Raw genomic sequence first — 26,685 nt, 5'->3', positions numbered from 1 at the left:
CTGGGTAATGATGATTTGCCTTAGGTTTCCCTGGTCATTTCTGGGTAATGGAAACAGTGTGTTCACAGTGCCACCACTGCTCCTGGTCCCGGAGGACAAATCCCGCCTGATTCCTCCAGCCTGTTTGTATCATTTCCATGTTGGACACCTCCCATGGTGCATGTACACACAGTGGACTCTTAGAAATGCTAGTAGTAATAAATCGGTTTTCCACATTTTAAGCGTAACGTATCTTTTTGGAGATGTTGTCTACCCTGAAGTCTCCAGTTTAAATGTTACACTTCGTGCTGTCATCTCCAGGATCTTTGATGTCTTTGCTCCACCTCCCAAACTGCCAAACACTGCTTGCTATAAGAAAACGGAAAACTGCAAACCTTACCCGTTATGATTTCATGGAGCCTGACTCCCAAGCACATTTCCTGCAGTAGCTTTTTAACCTGCTTCTCTATCTTTAGTTTTCTCAAACCTCTCAGTACATGGTCAGCATCACCTACTACTTTACATGAACAACTGAGACGGTTCGCTAGAGTATAGCATAGCAGTTAAGAGTGTGGACTCTGGAGTAGACTACCTGGGTTTGAATCCTGTCTCCATACTTATTAGCTCTGCGAGTTTGGGCAACTTGTGTAATCTCGCTGTCCTCGGTTCCTCATCTATAAAATCTACTAACCTTATAGGGTTGTTTTAAGAATTTAAAAATATTTTAATATGAAGTGCTTAGGACAGTGTTGGGCACATGTTGGCGTCAGTGGCCGCTGAGTTAGCTCTGACTCACAGCCACCTTACGTACAACAGAACAAAACGTTGCCTGGTCTGGCGCCATCTTCATGATCATCAGGATGCTTGGCACATAGAGTTTGGTAAATGTTGAATAAGATTACTTTTAATATGTTATTATACTTAGTGCCTTCACTTTGTATGATCTTCTTTTTTAATGCCCTGCAGCCTAGTATCACTACTTTCTTGGCAATGCCTAAGTCAGGACCTTGTAAAAATGACTTGGGGGCAGTATCTGACCTCCTCTAACTTCATAAGAGGGAATAAGACTCCAGATCAGTAGCCCAAGGCTGATTCCTATGAGGCAGGAATCACACATGCCTCCTCTCTCCACCATCTTCACCACTTCTGACACCAACCATCCCTCCCACGGCACTCTCTGCTTCTCTGCTGGGTTCAATAATTCATTGCAGTGGCCACACACAACTCACAGACAATGCTCACAATTATGGAGTTTATTAGGGAAGTAACAGGTTACAATTCAGGCTCAAGAACAATCAAGGATATAGTTCTTCCATCAGGACAGACTCTCCCTGGCCCCCAGTCTCTGTCCAGAGGCACTCAGCTTTCTTGCTCCGTGGGCTGGGAAGCCTCCTGTGCCGTCTCCTGTACGTCTGTCCTGCCAGTCTCTCCTTCCTTGGTGGTAGTGGGATTCTCTCTTCTCCCACCTCTCGGGTGGCTCGTTTCAAGCCCAGCAGAATGATAAAACTGACCAGTCCCTTTGGTGGGTCACAGTTACCATGTCTGCACAGTCCTGCCAAATCACCTGGATGGAATTACAAGACCATGACAGGAAAGGCCACAGAAAAGCGATCCATCACACTGCAGACCTCTTTGACAAACCCACCTCATTTCTTCTCCTTCTTAGTTCTATATATACTCCCTATTTACCACTGCCTTCTCAGATTGTTTTCTTTATTGCATTCCATGACACTATTTAAAAAAAAAGAAAAAAAAACCCAATCCCATTGTCCTTGAGTCATTTCCAACTCATAGCAGCCCTATAGGACAGAGTAGAGCTGCCCCATAGGGTTTCCAAGGAGCAATTGGTGGATTCAAACTACCGACTTTTTGGTTAACAACCAAGCTCTTAACCACTGCGCCACCATGACCCTGTGCTCTTCCTTATTCTTACCCTACACACTGTGATCATTTCTGCCCTCTCTTGCTATTGATAGAGCCTCTTTGACCCTTTTACATGACTCATTTCTATAATACCTTGCTCAGTTTTCTTTAAAGCCCCCTCAACTTTAGAAATTTCAGATTACCATTTCTTGTCTCTGTTTTTCTCTATTCTGGATATCTCTACATTCCCAGTAGCCTGTAGAACACCTTCATTTAAAATATCCTGCCAAGCAAGGTATCAGAATTAAGCATTTTGTAATCCTTAAACTGAAGCACATCTTTGTTAATTACATAGTAAGTTAAGCATAGCCATTTACTGTAACTAGATACTGTGGACTCAGGCAAGATCTTGAACTTTGGAAGAAGCTAAAAGGTAGGGAAGCTGAACAGTGAGGGTTTTTAAAATAATCTAAAAGCAACATAATGACAGAGACAGTACCAAGAGTAGTTTTGCCATGTATCAGTGAAGTTCTGTTGCTCATCAAAGGTCTTTTATAGGTAATCTAAGATCTCCACCCTGTAAGTCGTTAGTATAGATACTTCCAAAACTTCAAGAGAAAAGTTCAATTAAGTCCCAAGACTGACTGAGTATCTAGGAGTCACCCATCCAAAGTGCTACTGGGACTTCATTCTTATGTATTTTCCAAAACCTGTGTTAACCTAAATTTTATCTAAGGTTCTACTTAAACTTTTATCTTTGATCCTTTAGGTAGAACTAATCAATGGTGATAAAAGCCTAAATGACTGTACCTCTGGGGGTGGGATATGATCATTGATTGGGAAGAGGGATGAGGAGGCCTTTTAGGGGTGTTGGAAAATGTTCTCTGTCTTGATCTGAGTGGTGGATACGTGAATGTATACACATGTAAAACGTTTTCACGCTCTACCCTTCAACTTGGTGCCTGTCGCTGAAGAGTTGGGTGAGATAGGAATGGTTTAAGAGAAGAATGACATAGGGATTTAAGAACCCTTCAAAAATCCTGAAACTTTCTTTCACCTTCTTGACCAGTCCATCTTCAGTTGGAAGGCAGGGACAATATTCTATTAATTTTTATATTCCTGGTGTGGAATGAGAGGGAAGAAAGGTTTCCATGAAGGGCTGGCTCAATAGTCACCTCCTCCTAGGGGTTTCTTAATAAGCACAATTCCATTCTGAGCTGCCACCTTGCTGTTCATGTGTATATGGTTTTTCCTTGATTTGAAGACAGTGCCAAATACTATTACTGTTAATAAACAGCAAAGTTGTGTTTTGATTTCAGAATCTAAGAAATAGAGTGTTTGGGGACATGATCGCATTCTTATACATATTTGCCTTATTTGCTTTCCCACTGCATCTTCTGTCAGTCTCTCATCTTCCTGTCTTTGTACTTGAGAGTAGGAACTCTCTCTCTTACTTTTACTGCTCAACGAGTACTTGGTGAGTTGGAATTTTTAGGGACTCTGGGGAAGAGATGACAAAAGGAATGATTTAATAATGCTGAGAAAATAAATGACTGCCAATAGGGAAGGTAGTAACACATCTTTTCCTTCTCACTGCCAAAGATGATATGATAGAAGTAAGCCAAGATTCTAGAAAGATTTAAGTTTTCCATATGGAAGAGCCAGATTTAAGGCCAGAAAGAAGGGTTAGAAAGGGTGTTTTGAACATTTATGACAAGAGGGAGAGCACTTGGATTCTACATGTGTAAGCTTCTTTCCTCCGAAATACTTCCTTAACCTATGATGTAAGTCAGGTTCTAGGAAAACTTAACTGTTTTCAGTTGACTTGGAATTGAATGTGGATTTACTTTGTAAGAAACATCTATCCGCAAGGAAAGCATATTGGAGTCTTGCTGTAATATGCCCTTGGGGTTCATGCAGTTGTCTGTTATGACATTGTTCTGAATGAGTTAAAAGACTTGAAAGTTCCTTTAGGACCTTTGTTCTAGAGTATAATTTACCATTGCATGCCAACAAAGAATTAAAGTCCTCATGTTTGGATCGGGGCCCGTTTAATAATCTTTTCCGGTCTTCCCCTAGCTAGAATTGTTTTCAAGTTACAGATGTAAGTTAGAACTACACCGTAAATCCGTTAGTTCTCTGAAGGGATTTAAGATTTCCTAAGTATACGCCCATCCTGGGACTTGCCTATTTTGAAGCCAAGTGATTCTGTGAAAAGAAGTGGTAGACAGATCATTGGCTACATTATCACAGATGAAACTGACCCTAGTATGTATAAAACCTTAATGAAGTACACACCTTAATAAGGCTGCCTGATGTAGCTCATTGGGCCTCTTACTTCCACCTAGCTCCTGTTTTCAAATAGGGACAGACTAAAATTCTTCTCACAAGCCAGGGAATTATAGGCAACCCCCTTTCAGAAACTAGGTAGATGGAAAGTGGATCCCCGTCTTCCCATTATAGGTAGTCCCAGACTTTCAGTGGGGTTCCGTTCTGACGAGTCTGTTGTAAGTAGGTTCTGATGGAAGTAGAATACCTCATTCTTTTTTTGTTGTTTTGTTTTCGTTATTATTGCCTTTTATTATCAGTATCTTTATAAATCCAATCTTTATTTGTCTTTGGATGTTGGAAACATTACATATAAACTTAAAGATACATTTTAATACATGCATACATACATAAAAAATACACAAATCATAAAAATTTACTCTGAAGGTGAAGAGAAGTTGGATGATGTTGGCATTTTGTCAGTTACAGTAATAACTCCACTTATGGAAGGTTCTGGATCATCTGGATTATCCCTGGGAATGGGGATGGCGTTTCTAGTCAGAAAATTAGTGAGAGTTGTCTGTATGGCCCTTTTCTTTTTTTCTTCATATATTCCGTGGTAACATCTCACTGCCTCCCGAATTTGTCTGTCAACTTTAGCAAAGTGATTAGCATTTAGGTCCATGTTTTCAAGCAACTGATGCCCCTGATTTAGTTTAGAAAAAAACTCCAGCTAATCCTTTCACTGTAAAATTTTTTGATAACTTCTTTCTTTCCTTTCCCTCATTATTTCTTCTTCAGCATTTCTTTCCTCTTCAAAATTTATTAAGTCCTGATCTGTCAGTTCCCTTTCTTCATGATCTATGAGCTGTTCCACATCGGTGATATCAGGTTCTAAAATCAGCATTTTTGCCATGTGGACAATTTTTCCACTGAAGTCTTCCATCATATTATCCTGATCAAATGCTTAGAGCGTGTTCACATCACTCAAAAGTTTTTTCCATATCCCTTACATGCATTTTCTCATAACTTCCTCCCGAGAAGATGTACTAATGATAAGGTGTACCAAAAAAAAAAGGATGGTCGTAAGTACGGTTCGTTGTAACTTGAATACGTCATAATGGGAACACCTATATTCTCCCAGCCCATTTTCCCCAAATCTGGCTAATAAAATGGGCACCAATTAACTGGGAGCTTCCGTTAGCACTGTCGTAATCCTGCCAGGACAAGTCAGTCTCAGAATCTGCATCCTTCATCCCCATTGAGAGTTAAGCCCCAGTGAAAAACTGTTAGTAGAGAGCGCCAAACCACACATCCTGTGCCAGAACTCATTTGGATGGTTCACCTGGACCCTTCAAAGCCAGGCCCTAGCTGCACAGGTACACCATGATCAGCACAATATCAGGGTGCCATATATTTTATGCAAGTGAGTTTGGACTTCACTTTTCCCCTTAAAGCAGGGCTTTATAGAAGATAATGATTGAAACATCGCAGAGTAATAGGGCAGGCCTAGATTATTCAGTGAGTGTTATCGGAGAAAGTGGCCTAACGGTTAGAGAAAAAAAAACTAAGATCAATCCTCTCCTCGTACCAAACAGCAAAATAAATTCTAATGGATTAAAATACTAAATATGAAAATAAAACTTAGATAAGCTTTATATATACATATATATATTTAACTGATACATGGATCAAGGATGACTTTTGATCTGTAATCTGTATAAGTAGTAATAGAAGTTACAGAGGGAAATTGCAACTATTGAAAACCTTAAAATCATGTTCCCCCCAAAAAAATCATGTTAAAAAACATACCACAAATGGGAAAAAATATTTGCCACAAAGGTGATGATTCATAGGTGGTTATTTTCCATTTACCAGGGGACTACCTAACTCGATCTATGACTTCTTGACCATGGCTTATACCTTTATTGTATAGTTAGTTATGATCAAAAGTAACACTTTTGGACTATTTTTATACACATAAGCAGGAGATTAAAGAAATTAAACAGAACACTGTGATTTACCTGTAATATGGGAGGACAGGTGAATGAGGCCAAAATTCACTTCTGGAAATGTCACGAGACGTGTGGTATATGCATCTGTGCACTATGCCAGAAATGTTTTACTTGATTACATCATTTCCACACGTTACGTGTGTGGGTGCATTATTTACGTGGGTGCGTTATTTGCGAAAAAAATGTTAGCCATTTTAAAAGCCTATGAGCTATTCAAGTAAAGGTCCAGCATTATTTTAAAAACTATTGAAAAACACTAGTTCTTACCTAACTTATGAAGGTATCATTTTTATTGACTATTCACATGAAGTATTTGAACATAGAATTTTGATTAAAGGAGCCTGGTTTACCAACTTTTGCCATGGCAGAGTGTTGAAATACTTCCCAAGAGACTAAACTGTGTGGTGGTTTGAATTATCTGAAGTTCCACAGATAATTTCACAGCAAGAAATAATTTAATCCAACTCTCTTTATTTCACACATGAGGAAATTGAGGCTAGGAAGGTTAAAAACCAAGGTTAACACCCAGTTAGTAATAGATCTTCTGAATTTTTCTTGTGGGCTTTTAAATACATTATGCTTAGGATAAAGTCCTCAAACTTTTTCACTCAGTATTTGGATATCATTGGCATATAGGATAGGTTTTGGAGTTGCAAACAGAATCTACAGCATTGTAAACTGAATATAGTAAAATTAAAGCTTTAGCCTAGCTGCCACAGTGCTGGAACCTAACAAAGACATCACTGCAGCTCCTCGCACAGGAGGTTTTCCTCATTTTTCTTCAGAAAATTCTCTTGTCCTCAGTCTAATTCTTTGAAGCTTAGTTGATTTTACTTTAATCAGACATTTAACTGAGAAGAAAATCCTTTTTCATAATCAGTATTATTTTTACAGACACTGAGCGGGTTAGGATTTTGCTTTGACCTTTATTAAAGTTTTTGACAGTTGAATTACATAAACTATAGTTTTTAAGCTAAAGGTAGTCATGAGAAAGTTCAGGGAAGAGAAATCAATTTCACTAAGTATTTTTGTTCTTAAAAGCATAACTAAAGAATTTTTGTAGAAGTTTAAGGGAATAGCCTATCCTGGCCAGAAAAATGAAGATATCACAACAGCTGCAAGGTATTGGTTACGCTGTTGGAATTCATTTTGATACAGTGGATTTTTATTGAGTTTTTTTTTTTTAACTTCCCTTGTCTCAATTTTTTTTTTTTTTTTTTTTTTTCTTTTTTTTTTGGTGATAGCAGGTGTGACTTTTAACCTTCCAAACTCAAACTTGTACAATACTGAGTAATTTTGTAGGGACAAAATAATCCAGAATGTATGGGAAATGAATTTAAGAAGATTGAGGAATCTGTCTTGTAATTGGGGGCACGAATATACTTGTTACATTGAACAAAATCTAGACACATTATACTAAAAACGTCAAAAGTGAAGACATTGATAAGTTTTTGCGTTATAATTTTGTTTGGAGCCCTGTGGCTGTACAGAAGCATCCTTAGAAGCAAGGATGGCAAGACTTTGTCTCACATACTTTGGACATGTTATCAGGAGGGATCAGTCCCTGGAGAAGGACATCATGCTTGGTGAAGTAGAGGGTCAGCAAAAAAGAGGAAGATTCTCAATGAGATGGATTGATACAGTGGCTGCAACAGTGGGCTCAGGCATGGCAATGAATTGTGAGGATGGCGCAGGACTGGGCAGTGTTTTGTTCTGTTGTACACAGGGTCACTATGAGTCGGAACTGACTCCACAGCACCTAACAACAGCAATTTTGTTTGTACTTTGGATCTCTAATTGGTTAAGGTCTTTTCCTGTTAATAAGTAATTTTGATATTGGGTCTCAGATGTAAAATAGAAATTTTACTTTCAGAATGCAAATATACATTCACTGATGTTATAATTAGCCCACAAATTCATATTTGTATAATTAGCTCGTATCAGGAAGAGAAACATAAGCATAACTCATGGTCTTTTTCTTTTTAATATATATTGTTTCTATTAGAATATGTAAGGCTCCCAAAGCAAGAGTTTATAATAAAAAATGCAAAACATTTTTACTTTTTTATGGACAAGATCCATAAAATTTTGAAAGTGAGAAATGCTTGTATGTCTTTCTTATGTTAAATAAGCAATGAAATATACTTGTTGAATTAGACTTAATGTAAGCCCCCAAAGTGCTTACAAAGTACTTATAAAGCTGTGCTTTCAACTTCCAGACTAATTTTTTGTACAGCATCTTTGTGTTATAATCTAAATTATCACTAACTTCACCCAGTAGGCACTGCTGCTATTTAAAATTTTTTATATAGAGCCTTGATGAGTTAAACACAGTTTTAGGCACACCTAATGTTTTTCTGGAGCCCTGGTGGCACAGTAGTTAAGACCTTGGCTGCTAACCAAAAGGTCGGCAGTTGGAATCCACCAGCCACTCTTTGGAAGCCCTATGGGGCAGTTCTGCTCTGTCCTGTAGGGTCGCTATGAGTTGGAATTGACTTGACAGCAGCGGGTAATTTCTTTCTAATGGTACTTAAAGCATAATATCATCACGTAGATATATTAAACAACAGTGAGCATGGGAATATATGTTATAAAGTGCATAGGACATATAAACTTCTGTTTATCCTTTGGAGTTTTTCTTATAATACCATATGTATTTAGACAATAGCAAACCTGTTGCTGTCGAGTTGATTCCGACTCTTAGCGACCCCATAGTGACCCTAAAGGACAAAGTAGCACTGCCCCATAGGGTTTCCAAGGAGGGGCTGGTGGATTCAAACTGCCGCCAACCTTTCTGTTAGCAGCTGAACTCTTAACCACTGCACCACATAGATGCTCATAATTTTGATTCAGCATGTTTATAAGATTATTAGAGGCTTTCTGAATCCTTAAAGGAGGAGTAAAGTTTTTTCCACTTTTTTTTGTCTCACCATATTCTATCCCTAGCTCACTGCAGTAACCTCCACTCTGGTTGTCTTACCGTTAGTGTTTCCCCTTTCTAGTTCATTCTGCACATTGCCACCAAATCAATCTTCCCAAAATAGTGCTTTGATCAATATCAGTTCTTGATCAAGAAACTTCAGCAACTTCCTGTTTGTTAGCCACTTTTAATGGCTCTCTGGCTTCCCAACAGACAACCCTACTCCAGTAAGCTGCTTTAACTATTGCCTCATGTTAAGTCCTTACTGACGTTGCTCATGCTGCCACGTGAAGATGTCTGGCATAGGTGTTGGCACAGCGCTTGCCTCCTTTCCCTCTGCCTCCTGATGGTCTGTCTGAAACCTACCTGTTCTTCCAGACCAAGCTCAGATTCTCCTTCTGTCAAGTTTCTGTGATCTGCTGTTTAGACTACTCCCATCTAATATGATCTCCCTTTTCCCCATTCACATCATGTTAGTACTACACTTTCAAGTTCTAATTGCTTTATTGTATTGTTCTGTAATTGTTTCTTGTCCCGCGGTCCTATTTCCCTGACAAAATTGTCAAAGGCAGTGGTTCCAGCTCTGACTGTGTAGACTACTCCAAGACCTTTTGAACCAGATCCCTGGAGAGGGGCTGAGAAATCTTCATTTTTAGTAAGTTACCCAGGTGATTCCAGTGATGATCAAATTGCAATAAATATTTGAATTAAACAGAATTAACTATAGATTTGTGTTAAGTGCATTTTGTTTTAGGTTTCTTGTAAATTTGTGATCTGTGTACACTTTTTTTTTTTTAATCCAGCTTATAGTTAGTCAGGATGTTCAGTTCTCCCCAAATTCTGTATTTAAAAAAAACCCAAACCCCTTGTGTCAAGTCCAGTTCTTGGTGACCCCGTGTGTCTCAGAATAGAACTGCTTCATAGAGTTTTCTTGGCTGTAATCTTTACAGAAGCAGTTCCCCAGGCCTCTCTTTCATGGCGCCACTGGGTGGGTTTACCAATCTTCAGGTTAGTAGTCAAGCAGAATTCTGTATCAGTGAGAGAAGTTTTCAGATAAAATACATCATTCATTTGTACGTAAAGGAATTCATATACATTTTCTCGTTAAAAAAATTCTTTTTCACTTCTTTTTTAATTATACAACTAATTTGTGAACAAGTTTTCATGAAAAATTTCAGCAATACAAGGTAAAACTCACTCTTAATTCCTTCCCCGATTCTCCACCCCCCCCAACCCAGAGGTAAACATAGCTGTCGATTTGCTGTTTTCCTCTTCTGAACTTCTTAAATGCATTTACATATTTTTAATTTAATTTTCTTTTTTCATATAAATACAGTATAAATTGTTTCGAAACTTTCCACCTTATTTATCTTGGGGGGTGTGTGTGTGTGTGTGTGTGTGTGTAGGTATATGTGTGTGTGTGCGTGTGTGTGCATGCATATTCATTCTGCATAGAGTCCTGTAGTACACATGTGCCACCGTTTATTTAAGTATCCTACTATTAATAGATGGACATTTAGGTTGCTCTCTCTTTTTTTTCCTTATTGTAGACGACCACTGAGTGAACGTCCTTGCACGTGCCCCCTTGTGCCTGTGTGCCAGTTGTTCTTAAATAAGGAGCTGTTCTGCTTTGCTCTCCTTTCCAGTTCAGGTTCACAGACAATATTGGATAGTCTGTGTACATCTTCTCTTTTTTGTTTTCACTTTGGTGTGGCCAGAAAATCACAGAATGAAGTCAGAAGTCTGGATTCTTGACCCAGCTCAGCTGTTGAGTTGCTCTGTTATGTTGGACCTTTTTCCCCTTTGCTATGTGAAGAAGTTAGATGGGATAGCTTTTAGGATTCCTTACAGTTCGAGTAATCTCTTAATCTAATTAGGCTTGTGATGCCAATAATTTTTGTGTAATATTTAGCTAGTAGCAAGTACCCTTTGAATCTTGTAAAGCAAATCATAAATGTACACAGTGATTTTATGAATAAAGGGCATTATACTTTACTCTGCATGAGTCTTCTGCTTTCTTAACTGATGTATGAATGCCATGTCCAGATGTTGTAGTAGTAATAGTAGTAGTAGTAACAATAACAGTAATAAGAATAATACCCTTTTTCTTTTGGACAGTGCTTGACAGTTTACAGAGAACTGTCACCAATACTAGCTCGTTTTTAAGTATTATTATCCTTGTCTCACAAATCCTTAGAAATTAAAAGATTTTGTCAAGATCATTCAACTGATGAGTTTTAGAGCCCAGACTGTGCCTCACATCTTTTGAGTGCTAAATTCACTATTCTCTTAAAGATAAAATATCCTCATCTTCAAAATACTCATTTAATATACACTAAATTTCTTCCGTTTATACAGTGATTAGTATTTATTAGGTGCTCTTTAAATGTTAGTTTCCCACTGCTAACCTTTTCCTCCCTCCTAGTTTATTTTACATTTTGTGTCATCTTAAAGGGTGGTAGTTGTGGCTCTGTTGAGTTATATCAATCCTAGACATCAAGATGACCAACGCTTTTGAGTCGATATCTCTTGAGGTTCAGGAAATGTGTTACATAAGTAGTTGTGGTTATTGCTACCCTTCAAATCACTTGACACAGACCATAAACATTCAGCTCTGGTGCATGAAAGATGGATTAGAGGCCAAGCTTAGCTTGTCCACAGGCTATCTGTTTCATCTTCGCGACAGAACCCAAGAGTGCCAGTGATGATTCATGGGAATATTTAATGATGAAGAATGGCTTTGTTTTTGTTGGAAATCTTTGAAAGAATGCTCATCAAAGTGTGGATTCTTTACTTTCAGATGCTTTCTTCCTTACATACAAGCACTGAACTGAAGTTATTACTTACAGAATACCCTTTTACCAAAAGGTAATAGGGCCCAATTCAGTGCGACCATTGAGGCTACAGTGTGCTGCTTTAAGCACTTTCTTGCTTAAGTTTGTCTACTACCTGTAAAACAAAGTATATCTCCTTTATAGCACTTTAATTGTTCAGAAATATACAACACTTTTTTTTCATTGCATCGATTTTCTTGAATAAAAGAAAGAGCTATTATTGTATTTTTATGCAGATACATGCACCTTCTGCGTTTGTTTGCCGACTGCCCCCTCGATGTATTTTTGTGAGCACACTCTGCTAATTGTTTTTACAGCAACATGTAAAGAAAATTGGCATAGTGGCGCTTACAAAACTATCTCTGGGGAGAGGGAGCAGTTGGCAAATAAACATAGAAGATGCTTGTTATTTGCATAAAAATACAGTAGAAATTTGTGAAATCCAGTACTGTCCCTTTGCAAACAGTGATATTAATCCTGCAGCTATGTGCAGAATAGAGTTCTCTAGACCTATGGGAAGTTTTCATGTTTTAGTATTCCCATTTCCCTCGCCCTACAATCTCCATCTCTCTCCCCAAAAATTATTAAAGGAGAGAGAAAAGATGAGAGAAACAGAGGCAAACACACGTGGAGACCATTTGTAGCTTTTCTACATTTTTTTCTGTTTCTTGTAAATTTTTTCCCTCCTCCTCTTCTTTTTTTTTTTTTCTATTTTTAAAATTTTCCCTGTGTCTGTATCTACTACAACCCCCACTGTGTTGACTACCGCACTCAGTCCCTCTTACCCTCCCTCCTGAGAACTCCAGTCTTCTTAGTTGTTCCTTGACCTATATGAGCACACATACACAGTTCGCTGGAGCCAAGGTTCTCATCTGCCAGTGCACTTCTGGAGTGAAGTGTCAGGGTGATTTATTACTAATTATGAGTACCCAGGTTGTAAGCTCGCTATTTTTTTAAAGTAGACTTGAGCTTAGCTGTGTAATAATGTCCTGTCACCCACTTGGATGCAGAAATGCTTTCCTGAGTGGGAGAGAAAGAGTAACAGCCCAGCTAGTCGTGGAATTGTACATCCAAGCTTATCCACAGAGCTGTGGGAGTGTGTGGAGCCTGCACATGTCATTGGCCTCGTGGGGTTTTTTCTCAGCAGAGAAAAAGGTCAAAACTTTAACTAAAACGCAGGCCAAAGTCCCCACCTAAGGTTTTTGTTATTTTTTTTTAAGCAAGGCAGGGAGGCGCATGTGCCTTGACCATATGGTATTAAAAGGTGAATAAATCCTGGAAAAAGACTGTTTCTCTGTAATAGAGGTTGTTGTTGTTGTTGTTGTTGGGTGCCGTCAAGTCAATTTCCATTCATACCGACCCCCTCTGACAGAGTAGGGTTTTCTAGATCTTTTGGGGAGCAGATCATCAGTTCTCTCTTTTATTCATTGACTACTGACTTCAAAGCTGTTGAGCCTGAGAAGAGAAATAAAAGATGCTCATTCATTAATCCAACAAATGCTAATCGGACATTCACAGAGAACCATACCTTGTGCTGAGCTATGGGAATATGAAGACATAAAAAAAGAGAGATAGATCCTGTGTTATGCCTTTAATGTCTTTTTTTTTAGCTTTTAAAAATGAATTATCTTTACTGTACATATATCTTTTTAAAAATGCATATTATTTGGTATTCTTTAGTAATACTATGAATGTTCGACCTCATGCTTCTTCTTAAATCAAGGAATTCTCTTATGGTGTTCTTACTGGAAACTCTGACTTTATATTCCACAGCTCCACAAAGAAAAGATACAGCTTTTCTTGTATGAGAGATTGATACTTGAGGATTGTGCCTATTTTTGTCCCCCTTGGTTTTACAGATAGACACATACACAAGGCAGGGAGCAGCAGATTAGGCATCCAGAGACTTGAGTTCTCATGACAGCTCTGCTGCTAAGACCCCACTTGCCCAAAGGCAGGCTGAGGCCCATCTAAAATTGGGGCTGGAGTGGAATACATTCTTCTGGGTTCTTTCCAGTCCTTGCAGTCTGTAAGGGTGTTCCATCTCCTTGATTTTAACATTTTTAATGGACTTAATTTCCTAATGAGGACATGTGAATAAAGTGTGAGATGTAGCACATATTACATCTTTCACATTAATATAAAATGCATTCTAGAATGCACAAGGTATGGGGAAGAGGTGATTGGATGTATGAGCCAATAGTTGTTCAAATGGATTGTGAAATTAGATGTTAAAAAACTGAAAGGTGGAAGAGCAACTGGTATCTTGAAGAGGAAATGGAATATTTCTTATACAAGAAGGTATTGATGTCCTATTTAAAACATATACGTATGTATATAGGGAAATCCTTGATAAGTGAAGAAGCAGCTGAGATGAGAGGCTTAGGGGCGTGGATTACTGTTGTGAGATTGATGAGTGAATCTGGTAGCTATAGGTCTCAGAGGATGTTGCCCAGTAAGATTATGATTCCGTTAGGACAGTATGATATGGAGTCTGGGGAGATGCTGCTTCCTGATTCATCTACCTGGTCTACAAGATGGCCAACATACACTGTTAAATCCGTGTGTATTTAAAATCTCTCCATTAGTTTTCTTTTTTTTTTAACCTTCCAGGATTCTTTCATAAGGTAAGATAATAAAAAATGTCAAATACATATATAAAGCCTGTGTTTATGTTATAGTGCTTTATTTTTTATCGTTTTTCCTTTTTTTTTCCAGACCATCCAGACCTTTCAAGTTACCAAAAAGGTAAAGTGATCTGGGTCATCTTATTAACTAATAAACTTACCTGCATGCTTTTTCCCCTTCTAGTGTTTTCCCCACGTTTTGCTACTGTTTCCAGCTTCCCCATTCTTATTTTTTGTGAAGGAAAAAAAAAAGTTCCTTGGAGTTGGCTGCTTAAGGAATGCTGTGTCTCTAAAAGTGGTTTTAATCTCAAGGTAGATTTTTAGCTTTTAAATTTTATTTGTGTTTAATCATTTATATGTGGCTAATTAGTTTACATTCCTTCTTGTAGTAGATTGACTTCTCAGTGTCTTAGAGGTACTGTTCTGCCAACTGCCATGATTTGAATTCATGTCAGTTTATTTTCAGTGGTTTATCTGTGTTTCTTTTTCATATTTTGATACTGTGTTAAGACTGGAGATATTCTTTTATGTGAAAATATTTTTGTCTTTTCAGTAGAGAAGCAAGTTTTAAATGGATAAGAGTTTCAGAAAAAATACAGTCTCATCAGATGTCCTTTTACTTAGTGGTTCCAGATATACTATCATTACAGAAATTCAGTTGCCAAGGAAACTCAGATGCTCTTAACTCTGAAGCATCTTTTTGAAGTAAAGTTACTACATAAGTCTTAATTAATAAACTCCCCTGTCATTTTACAAATACACACACACACAAACACACACGTATTCATATTTATATACATACTCATTGCCATTGAATCAATTCTGACTCATAGTGACCCTATAAAGTAGAACTGCCCCATAGGATTTCTTAGGCTGTAATCTTTACAGAAGCAGACTGCCATATCTTTCTCCCACGGAGCAGCTGGTGGATTCAAACCATTAACCAGTTGGTTAACAGCCAAGGGCTTAATCACTGTGCGCTCTCTCTCTCTCATATATATATATATATATGAGAGAGAGATATATGGAGAAGAGGTTATGCAAGTAAATATGACATATTAAGAAAATGAATTTCCATTTTTTTTAGAAATAATAGGGCCTTCTCAAATCACTGAAAATTTTGCATTTTGAGAAGATTCATATATTTTTTTCTCTATTAGACTGGTATTTCTAAAAAAGTGTTAAAATCACTTCTTTTTAATATATACACATAGAAATACGGCTTCTTCCCACCCCAGCTTTAGGTAATCTATGCATTGAATTCACAGAACATTTTTTTGGTGAATTGGACACGTATCTCTTTTTACCTAGTTTTGTAGGTATTTATATACCTGTCTGGTTTTCCTTATTAAGCTATGGGGCAAGATCCATGTCTGCCATTTTTGTTTTCTTTTGTGAAAATTTTCAAGCTTCAGTTGTTCCTCTCTACTAAGTCAAGAGTTGATGCCACTGGAAGAGTCGTGATTAGTAACATTTTGAAATGCCTGCTCTTCAGGGGCAAGAGGAGTAAGGAACAGTCATTAAGAAAACAGAAAGGAAGAAACTGAGGGAGAAGAGATTTTTAGAAAGAAAGGAGTAGTTAATAGTGTTATATAGAGCTCAGGTCAGGGAAGATGGGAACCAAGAATGAAAAACTCAACCCAAACCCTTGTCATCAAGTCAATTCCGACTCACAGCGACCCTGTAGGACAGAGTAGATCTGCCCCATAGGGTTTCCAAGGAGCAGCTGGTGGATTCCAGCTGCCAGACTTTTGGTTAGCAGCCAGACTCTTAACCACTGCACTACAAGGGCTCCAAACCAAGAATACTTAGTTGATTTTGACGGTTTCAGAAGAATCATGAGAGCAGAAGCCAGGCTACAGAGGGTTGAGAATTGAGTGGTTGGTCTGGAAATGGGAGGCAGCAAGTCTCGAGCACCTTATGCTCTCAGAAGCATGGCTTTGGGCTCAGAAGGGAAGGATGGTTTGAGAAAGGCAGCAAAGGGCAAGGGAAAAAAAAAACTTTGTAAGCTGAGACCTTGGTGTCCAAGAGCCTGTAGACCAAAGGAAGGAACCATCAGAAAAGAAAGTGAAAAAACTAGAGCTAGAAAGTGGGCACTCGGTAAATGGTAGAGAAGTGAATGAATGGATGAGCGGCACCCCAGAGAAGAGTCAAGAGCACAGTAGAGGAGCTGCTTCTCCAGAGACTAGTACAGAAAGAGAGAATGAGAAATACATAAAGACTAAAATAAATAAAAACAGGAAACTTCCTAAGTGTGGTACAGAAACTAAATTTCAGGAGAAGATCTTTGAAATTTATGAAGAAAACCTTGATTTTTAAATCCCAGCATTCATATCAGTTTATCTTTGACTCTCATAGTCATTTAAGATACTGATGACTGGGATTATTTGGCCAGTGTTACAGATTTGGTAAAACCGAGGTATAAATCAGTCAAGTTATGAATGTGGAGTTTTAAGCAGTAGGAAGTACTAGATTACCCAGCTTTTAAGGATCTGATAAAAGAGGCTTAAAGCGTTCTCTGAAGCATGGCTTACACACAGATTTCCATGGTTAGGTGGGAATGCTGATGCTCAGGGAGGTGGGATGGGCTGACTAGGGAATGAGTCAGAGACTGATCTAGAAATAGATTTCATGAAAACCTGACTCTTCTTTGAGACTCCAAACCAGAGAACACATTTTTGAAATCAGGGTATTCCTTAATCAAATAATATTCTAAGGTAGATTGAACTTAAGTGTACTTATTAAAGCAAAGTTTTTCGAGAAGTTATCTTGGCGTCCTCTGTATGAATCCACAGAGAAAAGGAAATGTACACGTTTTTTATTTCATGCTGACCAAGTGCAGTGTTCATGTTAGGTCTAGATCCTAACGTGAAGAATTAAAGAGGCTAGGCTACTGGACAGTGAATAAGGAAGACTGAAGAAGAATTGACGCCTTTGAATTATGGTGTTGGCGAAGAATATTGAATATACCATGGACTGCGAGAAGAACAAACAAATCTGTCTTGGAAGAAGTACAGCCAGAATGCTCGTTGGAGGCAAGGATGGCAAGACTTCATCTCACGTTCTTTGGACATGTTATCAGGAAGGACCAGTCCTGGAGAAGGACATCATGCTTGGTAAGGCAGAGGGTCAGCGAAAAAGAGGAAGGCGCTCAACAAGGTGGATTGACACAGTGGCTGCAACAATGGACTCAAACATAGCAATGATTGTGAGGATGGTGTAGGACTGGGCAGTGTTTCATTCTGTTGTACATAGGGTCGCTATGAGTCAGAATTGACTCGACAGCACCTGACGTCAACAACAGTAACAAGGCTATTCTAAATTTGAAGGAGCCCTAGTGGCATAACGGTTAAGCACTCGGCTGCTAACTGAAAGGTTGGCGGTTCAAACCCACCCAAAGGCTCTGTGGAAGAAAAGACCTGGTGATCTGCTCCTGCAAAGATTACATCCTGGAAAACCCTGTGTGGCAGTATCTACTGTGTCACATGAGGTCAGTATGAGTTGGAATCGACTTGGTGGCCCATAACAGCAACAACATTTCACATTTGAGAAATTCAGAAGTAATAAAAAGTAAAAGGTAATTTTTACAGTGAAAGCACCATAACAGCCAGAACTAAGAAAGATATAGGAATGGTATCACTATTTGAAAAATATATTGAGGAGTAGAAGGTACTGTAATACAAATGGCCCTTTTAGAACAAGGCCCCCATTTAATGTCAATTTAACATAAATTGGGTCAGTAAGACACTTGGTGTACTTGCTTTAACAGTTATTTCTCTCTCTGTTTTTTAATATTTTATTGTGTTTTTGGTGAAGGTTTACATAGAAGTTTAGGTTCCCATTCAACAATTTCTACACAGATTGTTCAGTGACATTGGTTGCATTCTTCAGAATATGTGAGCATTCTCAATTATTTCCATTCTGATCGTTCTGTTTCCCTTAATCTAGTTTCCCTGCCCTCTTACATTCTCATTTTTGTTTTAAAGTAGCTGTTGACCGTTTGGGCTCATATAGTTGATTTTTTTAAGGAGCGAGTACTTATGGGTGATATTCATTATTTTGTGAGCCAATCTGTTATTTAGCTACAAGGTGACTTCAGGGGTTAGTGTCAATTCAGGGTTTGAAGAGTTTCTCAAGGCAGTTGTTTGTTTAGGAATTTGAGGTTCTTTAACAGTTATTTCTGATCTATTCCAGAGTAAACCCATAGTAAGGTGACTGAGAGTCCATGAGTATATTTGAGGGACTTCCCATGGTATAAGCATGACAACCCTAGCGTGGCAGTAACACCTGACCAGGCCGTCAGGCGGGCCGCACACTAGCTCAGGGCTGCACGCTAGCTCAGTGCTGCCGCTTACCCACGAACACACTCATTCACCCTGCTCCTTCTGTTTCATCTCGCAGTCAGAAAGGAGGATGAGCCCTCCAGATATGTGTACTGCTGGAGACTTTGCCTTTTGAGATGATGGGAACATTTATAGTGGACAGAGCTGCAGGCCCTACCCTAGGCAACTGGGACAGCAGTAGGGCCTTGGGGAAAACTCTCACCTGGTCATTCACTGACAGATGATTGCCTGCTGCACCCCAGGTGTTGACTCAGGGGGACTGCATTACAGTGATGTAGTGGTGGTGTCTAAAGATTCCCAAAATTAGTGCAGCGGGAAGAGCATGTTATAGGAAAGGAAATGGTCTTTTAAAAATTCTTGTAATGCACGTGTGGGTCACTTTTCAAATAATGTGCAAGTACTTGATTCTTTGAAACTTAGGTGGAATATATACCTTGAAGCCAGAGTCTCCAGGAGTGGAAATAGCATGCTTAAAAGAGATATGGCCATGAGATTTACAGGCCATTTTTAATTTCCTTTACTTCTCTGGTTTTCTTGCCTTATTAGATTTTATCTTGATATTACAGCCATTGTCTGGATCTCTTGTTGTACATGAACTTTTGTTTCCTGTGTGGTGCCCACAGCTACGTGATAGCAGAGTCGGCGGGAGGGGCAGAAATATCCTTAGCAGTTGTGTGGTATTTAGGAGAAACACATGAGTAAAGTGTACTCAGAATAGCTGGGGCTTCCCACCATGGTGCTTCATGGACTCAGGATGGCAGTCCCATTCCTTACGTGTGAACAGTTGTTCCTAGGAAAGGTTAGCGTGCAGAACATCTGCTGGGTGAGGAGGTGGAATTGTAATATAATCAGGTTAAAAGTGTTTGGAAGAAATGTGCTGAAATCTCTCATGCCATAAACTTTCCATATGTAATAAGTGCACATAGATGGTGTATAGCAGCACTATAAAATCAAAACCAAATGTTTTCAAAGAGAAGAAAAGCAATTACTGAATGAATTTGTAAGGTTGCTGTACAGTGCACATGTGTGCAGATTTTTCAGGAACACAAAACAGAAAGTCATTATGTGGGGAAATTAAACCACAGTCTGAAAGAAAACCATGCAATTTGCAACCCGCTGCTCTCTATTGATAACGTGTTTATAGGTAAAAAATGCCTAACTTCTGGCTCATTTTAAAGAACATCGATTCATGTAAAATAAAGTATAATGAGTAATTTTGTAAGCCTGGGGCATTTTCATTTCAGAGGGCTGATATTTTAAAGCTATAAAATGTAAAGGACTCTTTTTAAGTCTGAAGCAATGAATAGAGAGTCTAAAACATGCAATGAGACAAAGGACCTTGTTGCTTCAAAACCGGTGGCTTTCATCTTAGTTTGCATTTGGTGGAGGAGGAAGTAATGTGTGGGGAATATTTTTTGCACTGGGCGTGTGCTAGAAATGTGGAAGCTTCTGACCACTGGTGTTTACATTTGCACAACCACAATCAGCATGCTATGATTTATGTGTTTTCATTGCATTTAAAATTAGTCCTAAAAGGTTATTCCATCTTAACTAGCATAATTTTTCCTTAATGAGTTTTTAAATCCAGAATTTGCAGCCTAGTGAATAACGTTCAAACTTGGAGTCCTATGGACTGATGTAATTTTACATAGAGAAATTAACTCTTAGTGTGGCATAGGAATTTAATTTTTAAACGTGAACCTGGGGAAGCAGGCATTTGAGGCAAGTTTAGTTATTCCGAACGCCTTTAGTCTCTCTTGTGTTTAAAGAGAGAATGGATAGCGTAGTGGCCAAGACGCCAGACCTGAATATCTGGGCTCCTAGCTTTGTGACTTTGAACACGTTCCTTAACCTGTCTGTGCCCCAGTTTCATCTCATAAGGTTGTTGTGAGAATTAAGTGAGGGGATAACCTGTGTAAAGCACTGGAGCGACTGGTATACTCCCTAAGTGTTTACCCACTACTCCTGCCTTCGAGTCAGTTCCAACTCAGCGAGCGACCCTTCTGGACAGAGTAGGACTGCTCCATAGGGTTCCCAAGGCTCTAAACTTTACGGAAGCAGACTGCCACATCTTCTTCCCAAGGAGCACTGGTGGGTTCAAACCTCCGACCTTTCAGTTAGCAGCAAAGCGCTTTAACCACTGCACCACCAGGGCTCCTTCAGTAAATGTTAACTATTATTATGTATTTATTTTTGTAAGATTACTTTAAAGGAACAAGAAGGAAAAAATGTCTGTGCAAGTGCTCCTTTAAAGCATAAACGTGTGGTATTTAAATTTCCTGATTACAGTTGTAATTTGAAGTAAATTCCCCCACAAAGCCAAACCTGTGAGGTTAAGAGGCCAGAATACAAAAATCAGCAGTCTATTCCTAGAGACATATTCACTTTTTCCAGAATGACATTCAGAGCCACCAGCCTAATTTGTAGCCTTGAGCATGATTTCGAAGAAATAGCACAAATGATTACGAAGCCAATTTCAGATGAGCCAGAAATTGACATCACAACAGCCAAATCAGCTAACGTTGTTGTGAATTTGAGAGTAATGGCCCACAAATTAAATGGTTTTTTTCCTCCCCCTTCTAATAAAGATTCAAGAAACCTGAAGTTGGCATAATACATTTTGAATTTTAGAAAAAGTTCAGTCAATTTCTATTGGCTACTCAGCTCATATCAAGACCTGGAAGTATCAAGATAATACGACATGGTCCAGGCCCTCCAGGGCCTTCTGGAGTGGGGTACAGAAACAGATCGTTCAGTAGAAGGTAGTGAATGAGAGGGTGGAAGGGCATCTGGAAGAAAAGGTCTTGACTGTAGGATGTAGAAATGCAGAGGCGAGCTTCAGAGGCTTAGGAAGATAACTAGAGTCCCTGGGTGGTGCAAATCGTTAACACACTCGCTGTTAACCTAAAGGTTGAAAGTTTGAGTCCAGTCAGAAGCACCACGGGAAAAAGACCTGGCAGTCTACTTCCAAACAAACAGCCTATGGAGCACAGTTCTCCTCTGACACACGTGGGGTCACAAGGAGTCAGAATCAACTAATTGGCCCTTGGTTTTTACCAGTAGTAAAACTGTAGTGGGTTGGAGAGTGAAAGAGTGGTAAGTACATGGGTGTTTGTTCCTTTATTCAATAAATATTTATTGAACACTTTGTAAAAATTACTTTTCTAGGCACTGATACAGCAATAAACAAAACGTACAGATTTCTACCCTCATGGAACTCACAGTCTAATGGATATGTCCATTATATTTTTGTAGTTTCTGTGTTTTTATGTTATTTTCTATGTACATATGATTTTTTTTTTCCCAAGAGCACATGGAACGTGAGGGAATGGAGGCAGGGAGTAGATGCCTCCCGCAGGAATCTTAGCAGAGAACGCAATGACAGCAGGACAGTAACTAGAAGGAAGGTTATAGGTTTATGGGAAGTTTTTGGTTTGGATTGTTTTGTTTGTTTGTTTAAGATTTACACTATGTGAACTTGTTTATAGACTGAGTTCTTTTTCAAGAGCTGATAGAGCAAAAATGTGAAGAAAAGGAATAACTCAAAAAACAAAAATTTTAGAAAAGATTGGAAGAAGGCTGGTCCTCAGTTAAAATGTATGTTCACTTTTCTTTCCACTTAACGAAGTTTTACATATTCTTTTCCCCAGTATAGATGGAGGTATAAAATGTTATTTGTTAGACATAGAAGTTATTCTGACTCTTACGTAGCCTGTGGCATATGACCACTACTACTTTATCACAAAAATGAGAGAGGAAAATGATCTTGTAAGTTTGTACCTCAGTTACATATAAATACTCATAAATTACATTAGATCTTTTATTGATAAATACCTGTCCAAAAAACCCCCAAAAACCAGTTGTCGAGTCATTTCTGACTCATGGTGACCCTATGTGAGTCAGAGTTGAACTGTGCCCCATAGGATTTTCAATGGCTGATTTTTTGTAAGTGGATCACCAGGGCTTTCTTCCGAGGTGCCTCTGGGTGGACTCAAACTACCAACCTTTTGGCTGGCAGTCAAGCATGTAGCCCTCTGCACCACCCAGGAACTCCAAATACCTGTACTAGGTCCTAAATAATGACTTAAAAAGTTGCTGTCTTAGGAATCAGAGCACTTTGTGTTGCTTCTAAAAGGCCTTTGTGATTCTCTCTGCTCCTGTAGCTACGCAGCCCTGATAGCCGACTGGCCTGTGGTGGTGTTGGGCACGTGCACCGTGTTCACTGTGGTCTGTGCCCTGGTTGGAGTGTTAGTGCCAGAGCTTCCTGACTTCTCGGATCCATTGCTGGTAAGGAGGACTGAGCCAGAGGAGTTTGTTTCTCTCTTTTAGTCCAAAAATCATCTCAAAAAATGAAGTATTTCAATACATGTTGCATGTACCCCATTTCTTTTAAAGCCTCTCGCGGCCATCGGTCAGCGTATAACTGTTTCTGAAAACTAAAGACACGTCTTTTACCTGTATTCTCAGGTTCGTCCGAGTGAAGGAACTTGGTTGCCATCCATAGTCTGGAGATTTTGCTTGTTGGTCCCCATGTTTAAGCTAAAAAGTTGGAGAATCTGAGTACTATAAACAACATTTTCATAAAGTCTTTAAGACTACCTTTTTTTCCCCCAAAAAAGTTAAAAGACTCAGTATTCCTAGCAGAGAGCAGGATCCGTTTTTAGCTAATTGCGAGCACCTGAAGTGGAATGATGAGGGAAAGAATGTATTTGCATCAAGGATAATGATACGCTTTGTAAAACTCTCTAACATGCATAACATAATTTAATTTGACCATTTTTTTAATAACATAAAAATAAGTATTTACTAAATGTTTAGGTGTATAAATTAGAAAGATAAGCTTTGATAAACCTTTCTCCTCTTTCCTGAGACGTGTACCGTAACAGAATCAAAACTGTCGTCACGGTAAATAGGTGATCATTATCATGTCATCCTGTTTTTTACTGCAGCTCACCTCCAGAGTAGCTGTGAGGAACGTCTGTATTTTCTGTTGAAAACTATGCATCACCTTGACATTGCCTTCCCAAGCTGCTATTACAACTACACTTAGCCTGAAATGAATTATGCTAATGGGGATTTGTAATATTTTGCCTTAGGGTTTTGAACCAAGAGGGACCGCGATAGGCCAGAGACTGGTCACGTGGAACAACATGGTGAAAAATACGGGATACAAAGCAACATTAGCAAATTATCCTTTTAAATATGCAGATGAGCAAGCCAAAAGGTAATTTTTTACATGCAGTTTTAGACGAAGCAATGCTTAATGAATTCCACTTTTAAGCACTGCCTGAGCAAGAATGTTAAATGTAAAAGTGTGGCTCAAGATTTTTTGCCACTGAATTCGTTTAACTTGGCATTGCCTTTTAAGAGTTTGTTGTGTGAGGATGAAAAGGTGAGATTTTCTTTTTCGGAAGGGAGATAATTAGTGTTGGTTGCTTATATATAATCCTTCCAGCTTAATATCAAGCGCTAAATAGGTCCTGGCTTTGAGGATGTACTGTTACCAGTATACTTATTGGCCTTGAAATAGCTAGAGCTTTATTGAAGATCAAATTGTTGTTCCATTTCAGTCATCGGGATGATAGATGGTCAGATGATCATTATGAAAGAGAGAAAAGAGAAGTTGACTGGAACTTCCACAAAGACAGCTTTTTCTGCGACGTTCCAAGTGAGTGGCATTGTAGATGAAGAAATCCCTCTCCAGTTGCTTAGCTTTCAAGATTGAACATGGTTATTATCTAGTCTGATAGCAGTATGTGACAGATATTCACACAGCTTCATGTTTTTATCATGCTTTAAGGGATTTTAGCTTAATTACTCTTTATTTCATGAAGTCAGTCAACTACTAATGTGGATTTATTTACTTGTAATAAAAATCAATAAGAGAGAGATGACTTGAGTTATATTCAGTTCTAAGGAAGATATAAATCTAATAAAATTCTTTACCTTTCCCCAAATTTCAAACTATTTTTAAAATTCCCTGTACTATTTAAAAGATATCCTAGATCAAGTAATAAGTCCATTTTTTTTTTTACTGAACCCTGAAGTAATCTGTATTATCAAAAATATTATTTTAAAGTTTAGATTCATTCAAAAAGTATGTATTAAGAGTCTTCTGTGCGCCTGCTGCTATGAGTCAGAATCGATTTGATGGCAATGGGTTTTTTATGTGCCTGCCTCAGCCCTAGGCATTAGAGATAAAGAGGTGAACGAAAATAAAGTGCGGGGGTCCAAAGCTTGAATGCCTTAGGGACCTGGCACAGAACGTGAATGATGAAGCTAGCTGGGTATAAGACAGTAGGAAGTGGTGGTGACTGTAGTCTTGCAGAAATGAGGGCACCGTGTTGCAGGAAATTCCCAGAGACCAGGAACCCAGATTTGAACGTGGACTCCCCAGGCCTCTGAGTGTTGACAACAAATTCACTGTGCAGGCTAAACAAAATTTGTTGTAGCTTGAAGAGTCAGCCTGAGCACTTTGCAGCTGCCAGGGAAGAAGGAGCTCATGGCCCAGAGGAAATACAGTAAAACCTGTGAAGGCTGGAACCTGTGTGAGACAGAAACATGTCAGAGAAGGAAAACGCAAGTATTTTCCACTAATAGAGAGCGATAGAAAAGTGCTGAGACTGCACCCTGTCAAAGGTGGAGAACTTGCAAGACCTGGAAAAACAAGGCAGTCCCGTGGCGTTCCGACTCTAACAGATTTCACTGTACGTGCGTATATAAGGAGCCCCTGGGCAGTGCCGATGGTTAAGTGCTGGACTAGCCCCAGCGTGCCTCGGAAGTCATGCCTGGTGATCGTCTTCCAAAAGGTCACAGCTTTGAAAACCCTGTGGAGCAGTTCTGCTCTGCACACATGGGGTCTCCATGAGTTGGAATGGACTCTCTGGCAACTAACAATATCAACATATCAGTCATTGATTAGCCTTAGTGATGAGGAGCCGGGAGTTGTGGATAATTATAATTTCTGATAATCCAAATATTAACATTAAAGCTCTTTTTGTTTCACCCTCTTTTGCTGAAAATCCCTCTTGAATGTGTGTTTTATTAGATTGCTAGAGGGCCTGATTGGACCTTCTGGTGTTTCTAGATGTTGCCAAGCCGCAAGGTCTTCATTGTGAACACTGTGTCACTGTAGCAATAGATAAAAAGTAAAAGATGGCCAGAATCTCACACTGATCCCAGAAAGCAATACAAGTTTCTTTTTCTGTCTCTTCTCTTAGAATGCATACAGTGAAACCTGTGAGAGCCAGAACTTGACAAGCATGCCTTGTTCTTCCAGCTCTCGAAGGGGTTTGCCATTGACAGGGTGCAGTCTTAATGCTTTTCTATCACTCTGTTACCGGTAGTCCCTGATTTACCATGGGGTTCCCTTCCAACAACTGTGTTTTAAGTCAGTTCTGATGTAAGTCAAATACCTCACTTTTTTTTTTTTAGTTTTCATTATTATTGCTTTTTATTATCAGTATCTTTGTAAATCTGATCTTTATTTGCCTTTGGAGGCTGGCATGAGAATGACAACATGAGCAAATTGTGCGCTGCAGCGTCATATGTAGTACATATTACTAACGATAAGATGTACCAAAAAAACAGCGACGGTCATAAGTGTGGTTCGTCATAACTCAAATACAACATAAGGCGGGGACTACCTGTAGTGGGAAGTGTTTTGAGTTTTCCTTCTCTGATAAGTATCTGCCTTGCTCACGTTCAGACTTTCGCAGGTTTTACTGTTAGAAAATTTGAACTCTGGTTAGTTGCGTGTTCTGGCTAGTGATTTCTCTCAAAGTGTTACTATATGTTATTGCTTAACCAACATCTGTTAGTTCATATCTTAACCAG

General features: G+C 38.9%; 1 protein-coding gene across 3 annotated transcripts in view; it reads left to right on the top strand.

The window, feature by feature from the left end:
- DISP1 (dispatched RND transporter family member 1) overlaps positions 1-26,685 on the top strand; it is a 66,923-nt gene that overhangs the window by 25,693 nt on the left and 14,545 nt on the right. For 2 of the 3 annotated variants that reach the window (XM_004375907.2, XM_023730950.1), the window contains 4 exons: positions 14,598-14,627; positions 23,013-23,136; positions 23,946-24,073; positions 24,420-24,517. In XM_004375907.2, coding sequence (XP_004375964.1) covers positions 14,598-14,627; positions 23,013-23,136; positions 23,946-24,073; positions 24,420-24,517 — 380 coding nt within the window. Of the gene's footprint in view, positions 1-14,597; positions 14,628-22,812; positions 23,137-23,945; positions 24,074-24,419; positions 24,518-26,685 lie in introns of those variants that run through there. The other variant, XM_023730951.1, reaches the window with a different exon arrangement.

This window comes from Trichechus manatus, unplaced genomic scaffold (genome assembly GCF_000243295.1).
Source record: "Trichechus manatus latirostris isolate Lorelei unplaced genomic scaffold, TriManLat1.0 scaffold00039, whole genome shotgun sequence".
Lineage (NCBI taxonomy): Eukaryota > Metazoa > Chordata > Mammalia > Sirenia > Trichechidae > Trichechus > Trichechus manatus.
The sequence above is the reverse complement of the archived record's forward strand: the minus strand, read 5'-3'. Positions and strand labels throughout refer to the sequence as shown.